This window comes from Crassostrea angulata, chromosome 9 (genome assembly GCF_025612915.1).
Source record: "Crassostrea angulata isolate pt1a10 chromosome 9, ASM2561291v2, whole genome shotgun sequence".
NCBI lineage: Eukaryota > Metazoa > Mollusca > Bivalvia > Ostreida > Ostreidae > Magallana > Magallana angulata.
The window spans coordinates 18,402,669-18,419,588 of NC_069119.1; the positions used below are offsets into that span (position 1 = coordinate 18,402,669).

The 16,920-nt window shown below is 32.9% G+C and overlaps 1 protein-coding gene across 1 annotated transcript; it reads right to left on the reverse strand.

Annotated features, from left to right (window-relative positions):
- Positions 1–10,582: 10,582 nt before the first annotated feature.
- Positions 10,583–12,775, reverse strand: LOC128164129 (uncharacterized). The gene has a single exon (XM_052827874.1). It carries the CDS (start codon positions 12,701–12,703, stop codon positions 10,673–10,675), a length of 2,031 nt encoding a protein of 676 aa, XP_052683834.1. The 5' UTR covers positions 12,704–12,775; the 3' UTR covers positions 10,583–10,672.
- Positions 12,776–16,920: the final 4,145 nt, after the last annotated feature.

Consider the following 16,920-nt stretch of genomic DNA (forward strand, 5'->3'; position numbering starts at 1 on the left):
TTAATTAATAAAAGCAATGTCATTCTCAATCTAACGCAATATCAGACAGATCAATTGTGGGTTTTAAGTTGAAAATGAAGAACTTCTATTTGATAAAATATAGTCATTATACTGCAAACTTTTCAAATCTTCCTGGGTTCTGAGCTGTGCGTGTCTGTGCGTTGTACCTTTACGTAATCTATCCTTCGTCCACGGCCGAGGAGATCAGCCACGGCTGCACTACCTAGCGGTAAGCTGTTATCTAATACACAAGATTCGCACACCGCTACGCACACTTTGATGAATATGAACGTGTTTGAGTTTATATAGCCGTAAATATAAGAACTGTTTTAATTTTATGTTATAAAAGCTTGTGCATCTTGTATTTATTTAATTAAACATTTGAGTGTAAGTGAATATTAATGAACGATATTACTCCAAATCGGAAACATCGTCAGACATAAATTAATGGTTGGTTTGTGTATCTATTTTTTTTTTAACCCAAATATTTAATCATGATCATCCCTTGCACATGGCCGAGGAGATCCAACGCGAGTGGACAAGTGATCCGCGGTCGGCTCGTTTTCTTCTACATGTACCTTATCACGCGTTCATGTTTCATATTTTGGACGGAGAGAACTGTATTTTATTATGCTTTCAACTATTATATAGGTTTAAGATGAAAAGATAAATGTATTTTACATGTACAGTTGATTAATCATTGATTTAATTATATGATAGCGTACAAGGTAGTTTAAAAATCAAATCAAATTATAATCAAAATTCCATGTTACATGTTTGCTGTAGGTGCTAGCACGATAAAAGAATGTCCTGAATTGGGGCATTTGATGATTATTTTAAAGAATATTTACAGTAGATTTAAACAACTTAAGATTAGATTCTATCGGTCACATATTAATCACTCTGTAGTTTTTCTACATGGTTGTTTGTTTCAGTGTGGAAGCGAACTCATTGCTGCGTCCCCCCCCCCCCCCCTCCTCCTGTCCCGCTGACAAGTGCTCGCACTGGATTTTTTTAAATTGGCGAAAGGATATCCAGATCTGTCGAAAATCATTTTTGGTGACTTCTTCAGTTCTCATGTGTTACATTTTCTCCTCAACGTGTTTCAATTTCCCACCCGTTTGTTTATTCGGTCAGTCTGTGTTAATTCAATCGCCACGTGCGACCGAAAATCTTGTGTCGCTTCAGCGCACACAACTCAGAACATATGTAATTGAGTAACAGTTGGAAGGGTGCATTTATAAACAATAAGACTATTATTCGAAGTCAATCATCTTCACATTAAAGATGTGAAATCGTAACCTGAGAATGTGGCTAATAAATTATCCTGTTGAAACACGCTTAACTTTTATAGTTATGAACAGAATAATTCATAATATATTATAATTAAAGGTTTGAAGTCAAATTTTGTTCTTTGGAAATACGACTACATTATGCAATACAGTCGATCGCCATAGAAATCATCAAAGTACTGCAAGTATCGACATATTTTTTATTTCTTTGAAAGACCATAATAATTCACTTGACTTGCAGACTATAATACAGCGACTTATCTGCCTCCCAAAAATATATGCGCTTCTCAAAGTTACACTTAAGTGAGATAGATGTGCGTTATTGGGGATCTTGTTTATTGCTAATTGTATGAAAATTGATTAAAAAAACCCCAACTTTTAATTGAAGTTGCGTATTAAGTGGTTGTAATGCAACTTAATTTACTTACAAGGTTAGCTTCAGCCAGTGGAATACTAATTTTAGGTGAACAATGAATACCCAATATATTAGAATACAACCACAGTGACTGTTATATCCTCTCCAAATAAACGTATGCGGACCCCAAACCGTGGCTGCAAACGATACCCATGGAATGTCTTCCATTACAAAAGCGTGACTGGTGATGCGAAGTTTGATTTAGAAACTATTCAGTTTCATAACTTATTTGAATTTCTCAAACACGGACTGTCTAATTCCTTCCCAGAATTCCAATTTACGCAAGCGCAATTGAAGTTTTTTTTTTCAATTTGATTAGTCAAAACCACTGACATAAAAATAAGGATTTTGAATATTATTCCATCATCGAGAGAAGTAATATGCATTTCTGTAAATAAGGTTTTTTAATTCACGTTACATAGCGGTGTCTCTATGAAACAGCACCATCTGGTGTAAAATTTAGATGCTCGCTTTTGCATAAATTCTCACCCTGATCGTTTTTTTTAGCTGATTATATATTATTTTGAATGTCCAAGTCTACTCGTATCATTAAATAATATCAGACGACACACATTTCCTTGTAGAAAAGTTCAGAGATTCCATCAATTTGGACTAATTACTAAATTTTGTCAGCACGTAACAATTGTAAACTTGAACATAGTCTTCCAAAATTTAGAAAGATTTAAAAAAAGAAGTTATCTTAGAGAAAAGGTTACGTGTTTTGTAGACGGGTTCGTTTTTAAAAAAAAATACAATTCCTGACATGAATCATGATTACATACTGTTTATAACAATGAGTGCTACCCTTTGAAAATTTAACTCGCCATAAAACATCTCATTTTTTAAAGAAGTTTTGAAACATTACACAAACTGTGTTCGACGAATAGTTTTCCTAAAACATTTACTTTCTTTTTTTTCAAAACAGGTTTTATAAACAGGCTTTCAATCACAAAACGTTATTATAACAAAAGCTGAACTGAAAGTTTAGTCATTATAATCGTTTGACACCATATCACATATATTTTCAACCCGCAGCAACAACGGAAGACCTACTCGTGGCTTTGCCACAAGCTCTGCTCTAGTTATATAATACTGTTCTTTTCAGGGTGTTGTTTACTCAAGGTGTGAGTTATCAAATTTGGATTGTTATAAAGTTCAATGCCATGAGTAAAATTTGTTCTAAACACAAAAAGTATTTAAAAAATGAATTATTATTAACATGACAATCGATTTTTTTTACTTTATTATGGAATAAGGCTCAGTCAAAAACAGACTTCTAGCCAAACAGAGGAAATTTGGACTAAATTTTTCAGATTTTGTTTTTTGCTTAAAAATTGTTGGCAGTACTCTAATATTAAACGTTAAGTTTAATATTTAAGTCTTTAAAATTTTGCATATTTTCTGCTGGTTTTACCTTACTTATTCATTAAATCAATCGAATGACACGAATTATTAAACTGTTGAAAAATATGCTTTAAAATGATAAAGCCACAAAATCTCATTTATCATTGACCTCATATAAATTTTATGCCAACAGAATAAGGACAATGTAAGTAGTTCAATACTATAAATGTTTTTGTATTAACATCATTCAATTATTTTGTAAAATGAGATAAAATCGGTAGGAATAAGAAAACTGATGGAGGAAATTCGAACTGGAATATTTTTAAAAATTGTCGCTGAAATCTTAATGCTTAGTATTTATTTAGTGCCACTACCACCTATAAACTGTATTTCATTTTTTAAGGGTTTAATTATTTGTAATATTTTTACAATTAAAAAAATCTCAATCGTAGTGTTAAATTTTATTAGATTTTTCTTAATTTGTCAAAAAATATTTATTGACCATTAATCAAAAAGTAAGTCATTGACCTACCTTTTTGAAAGTGAAAAATAACACTACAAATAAAAGACTATAACTTAATACAATAGATGTCTTTTCATTATCATCAGTGGATTTTTTTTTAGTAAACGTCATCCTAAACGAGCATAAAATCAGCAATTTTATTGCAAATTTGAAACACATATAGTAAATTTTAGTGGAATTTACATACAGTATTTAATTTCTTCACTTTCCCAATGTTAGTTTTGGGAACAAAGAGGATATCATTTATTTAATATCCGCCCATATGCCGCCCAGTTTTCGTAAATTACAGTTGTCATTTAATCGAAGGAACTACCCGTCCTTATCTAGAATGTGGATATTATGGTTAAGCCAGTCTGCTACCAGGATCCGATATTTGCTGTTTATGGAGATGTCGACTGGATCAAATCTTTTCGTACAAATACATGTAGAACCTTTATAAGTATATCGGAATTTTCCTGATTGGTTTACAACAACTATAGCACTGACTCCGTTGTAACTTACACATTTATCCTAATTAATGTTTTCATTGATGTATTTAGTGTTATTTAAAGGACTTGTTGAATTAAGAGGCTGGCCGTTTTCATTAAACTGATTGGTTTGCATTTCAAGCAGTTGAAAGTAACTTTTGCTTGTTTATTCTCATCAGTATTCATAATGACTAAAATTCAAAGAGGTGCTAAAGACTTTGATTTGACTCCAGCCTGTGACACTGTATCTGTTTAATATTCATTATGTTCAAAGTTTTTTTTCTTTACAGTCAATATAAACAAGGCTTACACTCTTATGACTGCTATGTCATCTGCTGCGTTATGGTTTCCTGATTTGGTTTAAACTGGATTTAGCATTTGTCCGCGGAGGTTGTTGAGTTTTACGATTTTTATAATACCACGGGTCCATGTCTGCTCGTCATTCACACAGATGACACTGTTCAGAAGCTTATTTCCTGTGTCTGTAGCTGTCATGATATGGGGGTACATTCAGATATTGTCTGCGCGACAGACTGGAACTTGGTCCTGGAAATTCCGAGTTGTTGGTTTGCGTTTATGTTTCAATGACAGGTGCAGATAGTGAACCAAATTGTTTGTTAATTTTCTTTATTTATATCAGGATGAGAGAAATTTAGTTAAGAAATTGTGATTTCAGGAACCTGTCTAATGAATTCAGCATTCCGATTTTGGAAGCAGAGACGTGGTTGACATTAGGTGAGTAAAGTAACTTATTTCCTCAAATTAGCGATGGTCCAGGCGATTACAGAAATGCTGTGTTATCTTATTTTTTTTTTTTTTTTTTTTTTTTTTTTTTTTTTAGAATTTATTCTTTCAAGTTCTTTGATTCTTTTACCTGATCGGATTTTGTAACTGGAATATTAGATGAGATGTCTTGATATTTGGTAAGAATATTAATCTTTAGTTCTTGTAAATTTTTCCGCATGGATTCTTTCTTTCTTTCTTTCAAAACAGTTCAAAATTTAAAAAACATTATGATATATAGAAGGAACACAGATTGCAATATTACATTGTTCACAATATAGTTCACATGGTTTTAAATGTGTCGGGCATTTAGTATAACTAAGAAAAAATCTTCGTTTTTTTATCGACACTATCTTATATTCATTGCATTCATACATGAGGTGCTCATGTTTATTATGGATAAATATATGTAAAATTGTTTAAGCTACATCAGCTACTCCCAAAATTATATACTTGTAAGACAAGATTTTATTTCAAGTGGACGTTTGTGGTTTTGATACAGATACGGGGAAAAAGAGGTATAATATTCAAAACACTTTTTAAAAATACATGAATTAAAATGTCTATCCTTTTTCCACTTTACTGTTTATTTTTTTATTTATCTATTTATTTATTTAGTTTTTTATTCATTATTTATCAATTTACTTATTTTTTTATTTTAATTTAAAATTAAAGATGTGTTAAGGTATCTCACTCGTCTCGATTTTATTTTCTTGCGCTTATGATTATAGTATTAAAAAATGAGTATGATTTTAATTATTTAATCAGCACAGAAAGATTATCATTTCATTATTACACAACATTCATAGAGCACACCAATTTGTGTTTCAATAAACAAGTTCTTTGGGTGCTGTTTTTTCGTGCGTTCATTTTTCTTCGACAAAAATGGCGGAAATCAAGCACTATTTGATGAATTTCAATTTCCTTTATTTATTATACTTTGTTCAAAGGCATTTTCCTAAGATTTGAAAGGAATGGAATATATTCTATAGGGTCTGTGTAACATCTACTCAATTAGATATTGAAACTATAATGGAGTTTTTGCATAAAAATGTGCAAAGACATGTATATAGAAAAAGACTGTAATTAACCAAGCAATTGAAATCTTTTTATTAATAGGAATAAAGGAACCTCACCTTATAAAGTTATTTTAGAAGCAACCAAATACATGAATGTTTCAAGTTTATTTTACGTGACACTAGTTTTTACCTAGATACAGACCCTGAAACGTACTACTACACCAAAAAAAGCGTGCGACTTTCGTGCGAGAAACGTTTCGTGTAAACCGTTTAGCGTTTTGTGTAAACCGTTTAGCGTTTCGTGTGAATCGTGAAGCGTTTCGTGTAAACCGTTTAGCGTTTCGGGCAAAGCGTGCAGCGTTTCGGGCAAAGCGTGTAAATCGTTTCGAGCAAAGCGTGCGAGAACCGTGTGAAACGTTCATCAGATTTCATTCGGAACTCTCCGACAATTTAATTGTTTCAAAATAGCGCTCGTGTTAAACATTACTTTAAACTGTTTGTGATTGGCAAACTCCTATGAGATATTCTCGTGAAAAAAATCTATAAGAAATGATATACTTATCTTTTTACAAAATTGAATTAATTTTTAACAAACAAAAGAAAAGTACGCGTATTGAAAGAAGACTAGTTACTGAGACTATTCGGCTGTGTACAACCAGTACACATAACCTCGGACATCGGGTAAGACCTGCACCTGGCTGAACCTGTCAATCAAACTCTGTGTATTCGTTTTCATTGGATGGTCACTCGTCTTTTTTTTTGTCAATAGCCAATAGAAATTTAATGTCTTCAAGGTAGACGGAATCAGTATTTGATGATGCACACAATTTCAATGATAGATTATTTAACAATAATCTTAATCCCGATTAAAAATATTTCTACAAGTTATTTTTTTAATTATTTAAACACTGATAACGGAAAACAACAAGTAATTAACCCACTGAAATTTTCCTAAAATGTACACATGCAATTAATTATTATGGGAATCTATATGCACTGTACTAAATTCAAATATATTATTATAGAGATATTGTACGCCGTTATGCGGGGCGCCGGTTATGTATACGAATATTGAAACAAAAATTTAAATCATTTTTTACTTTTTGTTCTATCCGAAATAATAATGACAACTTTCTTTGTTTAATCGATTGATTTTTTTCTGTGATATTATGTACGGAACATTTATTTTCGCGAATGATTCGGCATAAAAAAAAAATATTCGGTTGTTTTATAGCATTTTTCTAACTTATGTGACTAATTTTATTTTACATAACTTTCAAAATTATCAATGTAAATAATTACAGGTTTATTTACTATTACATGTAGTATTTTTACATCGTATTCTCTGAAACCAATAAAAATATTAATGTGAGAAGAACAAAAAAATCCCGCCGAATACTGAAAAACCGATTTCAGTTTGTAATCATATGGATTTTATTTTTGGTATTAAATATTATGTTACAGTAACTTTTTTCTCTGGAATTTTTTATTATTTACGGCACTAATAAGAATCATGGATATTTCTTTTGAGCAATAAATATATTTATAAAGAAGTAATATTTTTGGCTAATTCTGTGAATAAATGGTTTTTTGCTTTAAATACAAGTACCAAATTAATTTAATTAATCAATTCAACACTTATGTACATATATGTTTCTAATATCGGTATTTCTATTATTTCGTGTTTTCTTAAGATTAATTCTTACTAACAGAGTCAAAAAATCCGAGAGGAACCGAATCGATCAGGATAAAAGCGTGTCCAAAGCGTGTGAAAAGCGAGCAAATCGTTTCGTGCGAGAATCGTTTCGTGTAAACCGTTCAGCGTTTCGTGTAAATCGATTAGCGTTTCGGGCAAAGCGTGCAGCGTTTCGTGTAAACCGTTCAGCGTTTCGTGTGAACCGTTTAGCGAGCGTGTAGCGAGCGTGCAGCGAGCGTGTGGTGTAGTAGTACGTTTCAGGGTCTGTACCATAGTAGTCCCTAATCAAGATACATAGGCGTCGGAACTCCTCCCTCTCCCGGTTCCGACATACATGTCCAAGACCAACTTTGTTGTCGATATCGACGATATCGACAACAAAATGACGATATCGACATCGATATCAAATTGTGAAAAATGCTAAACCAATGACATGTATGATGTCGATATCGACGATTTCGTTCACAACTTGACGATATCTACATCGATATCGACATACAATGATTAAGTTGGAAAAACCCGAAGCCCATGTAAAAAGTGCCCTGTTTTGCAAAGTTATACATAACCATAATCAAACAAATTTTTTCCATTTATCAAGCCCCCCCCCCCCCCCTTTTTTGAATTTGCTTCAGACGCCACTGAAATATGAGGGTTTCAATTTATAAATATTTGTACTTATGTAGAAAAAGGAGGCCTTATTTGTGAAATGCACTATAAGACGCAAGATAGTATTACGCATTTCCAAGCTTAGCTAACTTAAAGCCCGTGAGAGTTACAGAGAGGCAACAATGTGGTGTGGTTGAGTTGAACTTTACATAGTAATAATAAAAAACATTGAAAAAATCTCATTAAATTAAAAAACAAAACAAAACAAAACCGTATTATCTGCATGACAACAATGTTTTGACATCTTTGACATCTGAGATGAAGCCTGTTTACTATAAGAAGAAGTCCGTTAATTAAAATATCGGATCTTCTTCATTATACCTGTTCCATATTCAACCACCAGGAGGTTGTCTTTAGAGTCTACACATATAGCGTATGGATATCGTAAGTCACATTTGTCTATGTAGCGACGAAACTGACCGTTCTGATCTAGGATGTGTACGATGCAATTGTACCAGTCTGATATCATGATCTGCCCCTGGCTGTCTGAAGTGATGCCGACTGGATCAAATAATTTGTTGGTAGTACAAGAAAATATTGCATATTAAAGTAAATCTGAAATGGAAAGCAGACATTGTCGTTTTGCTATCGTTTATCTGTTTATTATTTTTTTTAAGATATGCATTATTTGTTTCATGTGGTAAATATTATCATGATCTAAAATGAATTTGAAAGTTATGGGAGGTCAGCTCTTGATATGAAAACCATACATTTTTATCAATTCTTTTGATTCAGTCAAAATTATTTGTATGCTTTACTAACCTGCTTAATGTTAACCTCAAGACCCAAATTTTCTACTGAGTATGTGTTTCAAGAGTATTCAATGAAATCAATTCCATTTACAAATCAGCAAAATGAATTATATTTTGGATTTTTTAGAACTAAAGTGGGACATTTTACGTGTTTTTAGCATCAAACGAAGTGGTACAACGCCACAAAAAGCAAAGGAAATAATCTAAAAGCTAGCCCAAATACTGAAAACTAGAAAGCAATGTTATGCCTCAAAATGAGTTTAAACTCATTTTACAGATACATGTAAAAGAGCATGCATGAACTAAATTTTCATAGAGAATATTAACGCTTGTATTATTAATGACCAGTGAAATCCAATGCCGTTTGATCTGGATATTGATTTCAGGTTCCAGTGTGACAATAATATTATTTAAAGGTTTGTTGTCAAAGTGTAATTATTCCTGTTGTGATTACAAAGTTTACAATAACGTCTTCTCTCTCTCCAGTCCCCTCTCTCCCCAGCCCCCTCTCTCTCTCTGTCTCCCCCAACCTTCTCTCCCTCTCCCCCTCTCTATCCTCAGTCCCCTCTCTCTGTCACACCACCCACCCTTTTCTCTCTCTCCCCCTCTCTTTCTCTCTGTCTCAAGCCCTCTCTCTCTCCCCACCCACCCTTCTCTCTCTCTCTCTCTCTCTCTCTCTCTCTCTCTCTCTCGATCGAACTATTTTATGTTGCTGACTCATTAATCTTATCATTTGCAACTTCTCGGGCCTTTCCGACAGGCTCGGAAAAACACCTCGAATGTATTAACATTACCGGATGTTAGAATTTTATACAAAATGGAGGCGCTTCCCATTAAAATAAGTATCGGCTAGACAGTCTTTTAAGTCGCTTCTGTGTTATATTTTAGGGTAAACTATATCATTTATTTTAATGAAGTTTAGCTTACATCTCAACAGATCGTAAAATGTGTTGTGTTTATATCAAGTTTTACAAAAAGGGGGGTTATCATGGAGGCCTAGGTAATACATTCGATGTGTTTTTCCGAGCCTGCCGGAAAGGCCTGATAAGTTGCGATTGTAATCTAATGAGTGCACAGGTTAACATCACTTTCGGTGATTGATAGAGGAGTCTATTAATCGAAAAAAAATCACCACCCCCCCCCCCAAAAAAAGCAGCGCAAAGTGATGCAAACTAGGTGCAATTTCATATTTTGTGACCTATAGTATGTTTGAGCTAATCAAAATATTGAGTATTAAATCTCGAATAAACAATCCGTGGAGGTGAAATTACAAAAGAAATAGTGCGTCTTAAATTAATTAATCCAATCTCACATACTCAAAATACTTAATCTGTAATCATAGAAAGAGTTCTTTTTTGTAGTATTGTTCACAACATACTCGCAATAGGGGGAAAGGGGGAAAATCCAAATGCTTTAGTTTTGAGAAATCAACAATTCTGATTTTAAGACACAGTGTACATGTTTATGTTTATTTGACAGGCTATGATTTTTTATTACTGTATATACTACATGTAACATGTCTATATTATTTTTGAAAGGTTGTAAATGAATATAAGACATGAGCCTTATTCTGGCAAACTCAGTTTAAGAAAACAGATTAAAACACTTTACATTATAAACGTATCTTTTTTTTTTATCAATATATAATATAATTAAACATCACATAAAACATATTACATCAGTATTGCAATTTTTATTCTAAAGTTTGTGTTAACTCAAGGAATGTAATGGTTGCTCTCTAATTCCTGTATTCTCTGTATGGCAACAGTATGTAAAACAGAATCATTGTCTTTACTCTTACATAGTGCCATTTGGTATGAGTACAGGGCAGCGTGGATGTTTCCTGCAATCTGTTGACAGATCCCCAGAATCTCCCATGAAATAGCATCGCCTAATACACCTTGTACCACGACCTGTAGAGAATCTAGGGATTCTTGAGCCCTCACTGAGTCAACATGTCTAAAACACAGAAATTCTAACATGTGTAAGATAACTGAACCTGGTATATTCAGTGTGCCTTTTACAGTTTTCTTCGCAAACTCTTGTTCTAGTATCAATTCATCAATGTATGAAATGTCAGTTTGAAGAAAGACAAATTTTATCAGAGTATTTCTGAACAGTGATGATAGAGAGTGTCCCCTTGTGGTCTCGGCATCGTTTTTTAAGTCAAAATATACTATATCAGTGATGAGATTTGCCATCTGTAAAACAAATAAAGCTTTTCTGTATCTGAATGTTTTGTAATAATACATACTTAAATACAAGACATCATTACCAACCCCAAACTTGGCTGCCAGTTTCAGCAGGTGACAGGCTATTTTGTCAGCAATATACAGACTTCTGTTCGATGCTGTATTTTTGTATGTGTGATATAAGTTAAAAGCAGTATCCTGAAAATATTTACACCCCATTTTTTGTAACCATGCTAATTGAAACCAAGTCAGAGGTAATCCAATGAACTGTTCTACAACTTGTAAGTCGTTAATGCATCTTAATAGGCCTGTCTCAAGATGGGACCATAAATGAGTTTCAATTTCAAGAAGCAATTTGGAATTAAATTCATTGCCAGACATCAATGCAGTTTCAGCAGCACAAACCGTTGTCCCGGGATTACATAGGATATCAACTATATAAGACCTGATAGAAGGGCTGTGAAGCAATAATGCTATACCCTTTTTATACAACTCATAAAGTTGTTTAAATAAATCTGTTCTCGCTCCACCATGGATTTTGCCCAAAAACATGTTGTTTAATGGAATAAAAAAATTAGGACAAACCCCATCATACACACATTTAAGAAGAAGTTTAAAGCAGACCCAGAAACATGCTAAAATATTTTGTGACCCCCAATGAGACAGTACATTTTGTTGAATGGCCCAAAAAACAACTGTCTTCATGTGGTAAGAACACAGTAGTTTGTCTTCCTCTCTCAACCCCTTGTTGATTATTTCCTTTAAGAACAATTTCAATAAACCATAAGTTAAGAATTGTGTGTGATTCATTGAGTACACAAGTCTGTTTTCAGCTTGAGAAAACGATATTCTCCATTCATCGTCTGCATGGTTTCCTAGTCTGTGTCCTATTGCTACAACGTGGCATCCGTTACTGACAATTTCGTTGACAACATGGACTGGGGGCCAATGGTGACATCTATATATCCACGGGATTGCAGAAGGAGGCCAAAAATCACTAGCAAAACATTTGGCAAAATCGAATTCTACATCTTCGTATCTAACAGAACTACATGGTCCATGTATTGTACAACCGCGCGATAGGGTCATTTCTCTGTGTTTGGAACTTGATATGTAAAGTCTCCCATTTATCTTAACACGAAATGGCAAAAAATAACCATTACTTTCTTCCGTTGGTAACAAAAGTAAAGTGAATCCTGGTGGACTCTCTGAACTGTCACAGAGGATCACCTCCTGTCTTTGTATGTTGTAAAACTGGGACTGAGTAAAATTCCAAATCACTGGACAGTTATAACAGAGCATAAAATCAATATCAGATCCATTTAATCTGAATCCTTCTCTATGACTTCCAGTAACTACGATTTTGTTCACACCATTACCGCTAAGATAATCGTCATCACCGAATCTTTTTTGAACTTGATTCAGGAACAAATCGGATACGTAGGAAATCTCTCTTCTGAAGGCAACCTGTTGTGGAGTCCCTACCTTGTCACAAAGTCCAACATAGACTGACTCAGAAATGTTTTTGACCGCCATTTTACTGTAAAGCACCATGGATGTAATAAGTGATATTGTCAAGTAAAAGAAAAGGGAAATTACTATTTGCACTCATCCGTGATTCGTTGCACTATTGTCAAATTTACGTGTAATCTGAATTGGTAACTAAATAAATTTTGAATAAATACTGGGAAATTAAATTCCAAGACTTTTTCCTTAATACACCGAGTAAAAGCTGAAAAAAAAATGATTATGCTTTTAATAAATATTTAGATGTGACTTTCAATCAAAACCCCTTTTCCCATATCTTGGAACTTTTCAATGTGTAAGTTATACTTTGGTGTAAAATAATTATCTTTTAAAGAAATGAACTCTTTAGAAAGCCGAAAAAGAATAGTTTAAAGAGACAGTACGGCTCATCTATTAAATTTTTTTAACCGACATGAAAATTTTTCCGATCGGGCTCGGAATTTTTGTACTATTCATATATGTATAAACTTTCAGAAAATTACAAATTTCTACATGAAATCAATCTAATTATTTCATTTTAATTAATAATCATTTATAACCCATAAATATATATATCGCAGCGTGTTACAGGGTTCCGCCTTCTATACTACTACGCATGCGTATCTACTATAAACAAATCACATGCAGGGCTTACGAAGATTCTCCTATTATAGACAGATTTGTAGATAGAAATGTCTTTTCCACTTTTTCAAGATAAAAATTGTTCAAATTTTTAAAATAACCAGAATTATTATTTTGTAAAGATTCTCCTATTATAAACAGATTTGTAGATAGAAATGTCTTTTCCACTTCTTCAAGATTAAAATTGTTCAAATTTTTAAAATAACCAGAATTATTATTTTGTAAAGATGTATTTTGCGTTTTTATCACAGGAGTTGCTACATGTAGAGCCGAAATTCATTTTTTAAGTGAGGCCCCTTGAGAGGTTATAAATTTGACATATCTGTGTCTTTTCATATCTAAAATTAACTGAAATTGGTAAACCATTTATGAATTATCGAGAAAGTGATGATGTGTTCCGTTTCATTGGCGTTGGAACGGGGGGGGGGGGAGGTGGGGGGGGGGGTTAAGAGGGTATGGCGGGCTTAGCCCACCCCCACTTTTTTTGCAAGGTTAGACCTGACCCCTTTTATCTCGCAGCAAACATTATAGTTCTTAGATCTATTTGTAAAAAATTGAAGTATCAGGAAGGTGCCGCCCCCGCCCCCACATTACGAGTAAAATGTTAGGAATTGAAATGAACTTGAAATAAGGAAAATTAATAATAAGAGTGATATAGAAAATTGCAGTTACAGGTATACTACGCTACCCCCCCCCCCCCCCCCCCCACACACACACACAGGTTAAGAAATTCTTGATTTTGGGAATTAGCCTTTTTTTTTGCTTGTCAAGATTTCTGATGATTAGGTCTAGCCCCCCCCCCCCCCCCCACCCCCCTTTCAATTTGTTTCCGACGCAACTGCGTTTAGAGAGTCACTTTTTCCTCGTATTCCATGATGGCTGTAATCGAGCGAAGATCTTGTAGTATTCAGCGCGTGTAAATTACTGTCAATCAAAATCACGTGGAACAAATAAGCGATATAAGATATAAGAAAGGTTTGTACGACTCTTAAATCTTCGGAAACTCATAATTACATTAATTAGGTATGTGAAAAGGATTTTGATGTACTTCAACTGTCACAATCAACGTTATTTCTTATTCCCTAATGATACAATGGGAAAATCTCAAGTTAAACACACGTGTTTTCAGCTGTACTGTCTCTTTAAACGTTAAGATTTAACTTGATATCCCTAGCAAATTAAAACTTGTTTTGCTAATTGACTACATGTATTTAAGCGTTATACAGTATTAACATTTTATTGTTAATCAATTCTAATATATTCTAATAAGTAAATAACGTCTTCTTTGAGATTTGAAAATGATAGTGTAAAATTGTCCTATACCTTGTGCGATTTCAACAGACTTCTTTCCTCTTCAATTTTTTGTATGAATCTTGCTGATATGAGATTACAGCCACTATTTATATGCTATTTCGCATCACGTGCAGCGATTGTCTACTCTCATTGGCTTCCAAGGCTGTCTCAATTTATGTTGACTGACTCTTCCCTATCACCGATTGGTCGAAACCTACAGTGACCTAACAAAAAACACGGACTGCACGAAATAATCATAAACATGTCTGACTCAATTTCACATAGGAGACAATTTGACTATTTCTTGAAGCTAATGTACCGATGTCAATTTAACTTACTTTTTAAAATCAATTTATTAATTTGTAAATATTAACAATAAAATGCTTTATTTTGGTTATTCATGCGGGATATGAAGGTAACGATCATTGCATAAAAAATTACATTTTTTTCTGCAATGTCGCTACCTTCATATCCCGCATGAATCACAAAAGAAATCATTTTAATGTTCAAATATATATAACGTTCGTTCCATGTTTTCATAATAGATAAATATACCTCTGTGTAGTTTTTCAATGTAAAATTGTCACAACCTGACGTTAGCGTTATTTTAAAAGGAACACAAAAATTAACTTGAAGTGCTGTATTTCGTACAATGGCTTAATTAGGAACGGAAGTAATGGAAATATCCTCGCTTTATCGCAATATGCACTCGTATTATACACAAAAGTTTTATTACTCGGAACTGTCCAGATTTAAAAGACTGAATTATTTCTTTGATGACGGAAAGTCCAGTACATCTAAATCACGTCCAGGAATCTCTACGGTGGAATTCAAACTGACTCTTTCACACAACACGCATCTTTCACTCACACATTCAACACTGTTCAATTAACACAATTAAAGAATTATAACACTTTCACACCGGTGACTCTTTGATGGGAGGAATGACACAAATCTTAGACAAAACAAACAACACCTATACTCTTTAGTTTTGTTCCCGGCCCTTGGGGGATTTGAAGTAAATGTTTTTCATTAACAAAGAATTAAGATTAGAGAAAGAAAATGTCATGTTGGAAATTGAGTTTTTTATTAAATCATTTCATGTGACAAAATTAAGGCAAATAAACATTTGACGTATTTTTCTTTAATGAAAGTTTAAACATGCATTAATTTTGTGGACCAAAATTTATATATAGTTAACGGTTCTTAAATAATTATGCTGTACTTTTCTCCATTTAATTAATGGTAATTTATGATACAAAGTATTAAATTGATTTTCAGATTTTTAAATGCAAATGTGATGATGATCATTTATCGAAATTTTATTGACCTCTTAAAGGGGCATGGTCACGATTTTGGTCAAAATTATTTTCCCGATTTTAATGTTTACAAATCCTAATTACGGTAAGGCATTTTAAATCAGGAACCAAAATTTGAGTGTCATTCATTGAATTATAAGCGAGTTACAGAGCTCACAATTCTTTACTATGTAAACACAGCTTTTGTTTACATTTTGAATGTAGAAGTGAAAATTCCAGTCACAGACTTAAAATATGTGTGTTAAACATTAGGAACTGTTTATTTATGCTTAATGTGAATAAGAAAGTAGACTATTCAGCTTAAAAAGATTTTTTTTACTTGTACATGCATATTGAACATATGTTAACAAAAACAGGACACGAGCCTTGCTTACATTACAAAAAATGGTGAGCCCTGTATCTTAAATTTCATTTGACCTTTAGAAATACATTGCTAAAGCATTTTAGATAATAAAAACAGAAAATAAAATTTGACCAAAATCGTGACCATGCCCCTTAATTAAACACATATTAATTAAGAACTCACTATTAACACAAGTATTTAATATTCAAAATGAACGAAAATATCTTTTTGTACCATTTTGTGACAATACCTAAAGGGAAAAACAATGAAGGCTATTGTTTTTTTTTCCTTTATAAAAACTTAAATGAAACAAAACATTCTTTTTATATTTCTATTCTAGTTGTAATGGTTAGCTCACATATCGATTTATACAAGGAACACACTGATACAGGGAAGTTCATAAAGAATCAATATGTAACATATAGTCCTATAATAAGTGATAACAATTTCATTTTAAATAAAAGTGATATCGATTTAATTAAAAATTATTCATGATGTCAGCAAGCTGTTAATTAATTATAGCCCTATCCTTTACAAGGAAAAACAAATACCAGAATGACTTTAAGTTTAAAATGTGAGGTAGTACAGTTTTTTTTTTTTTTAAATTTATTGTAGCATGATGGGGTATATACATACACATGCTACTTTATTTTCTTAAAAAATATGCA

Coding starts and splice junctions, on each gene's coding strand:
- LOC128164129 (XM_052827874.1), bottom strand. CDS start 12,703: ATGGTGCTTTACAGTAAAATGGCGGTCAAAAACATTTCTGAGTCAGTC.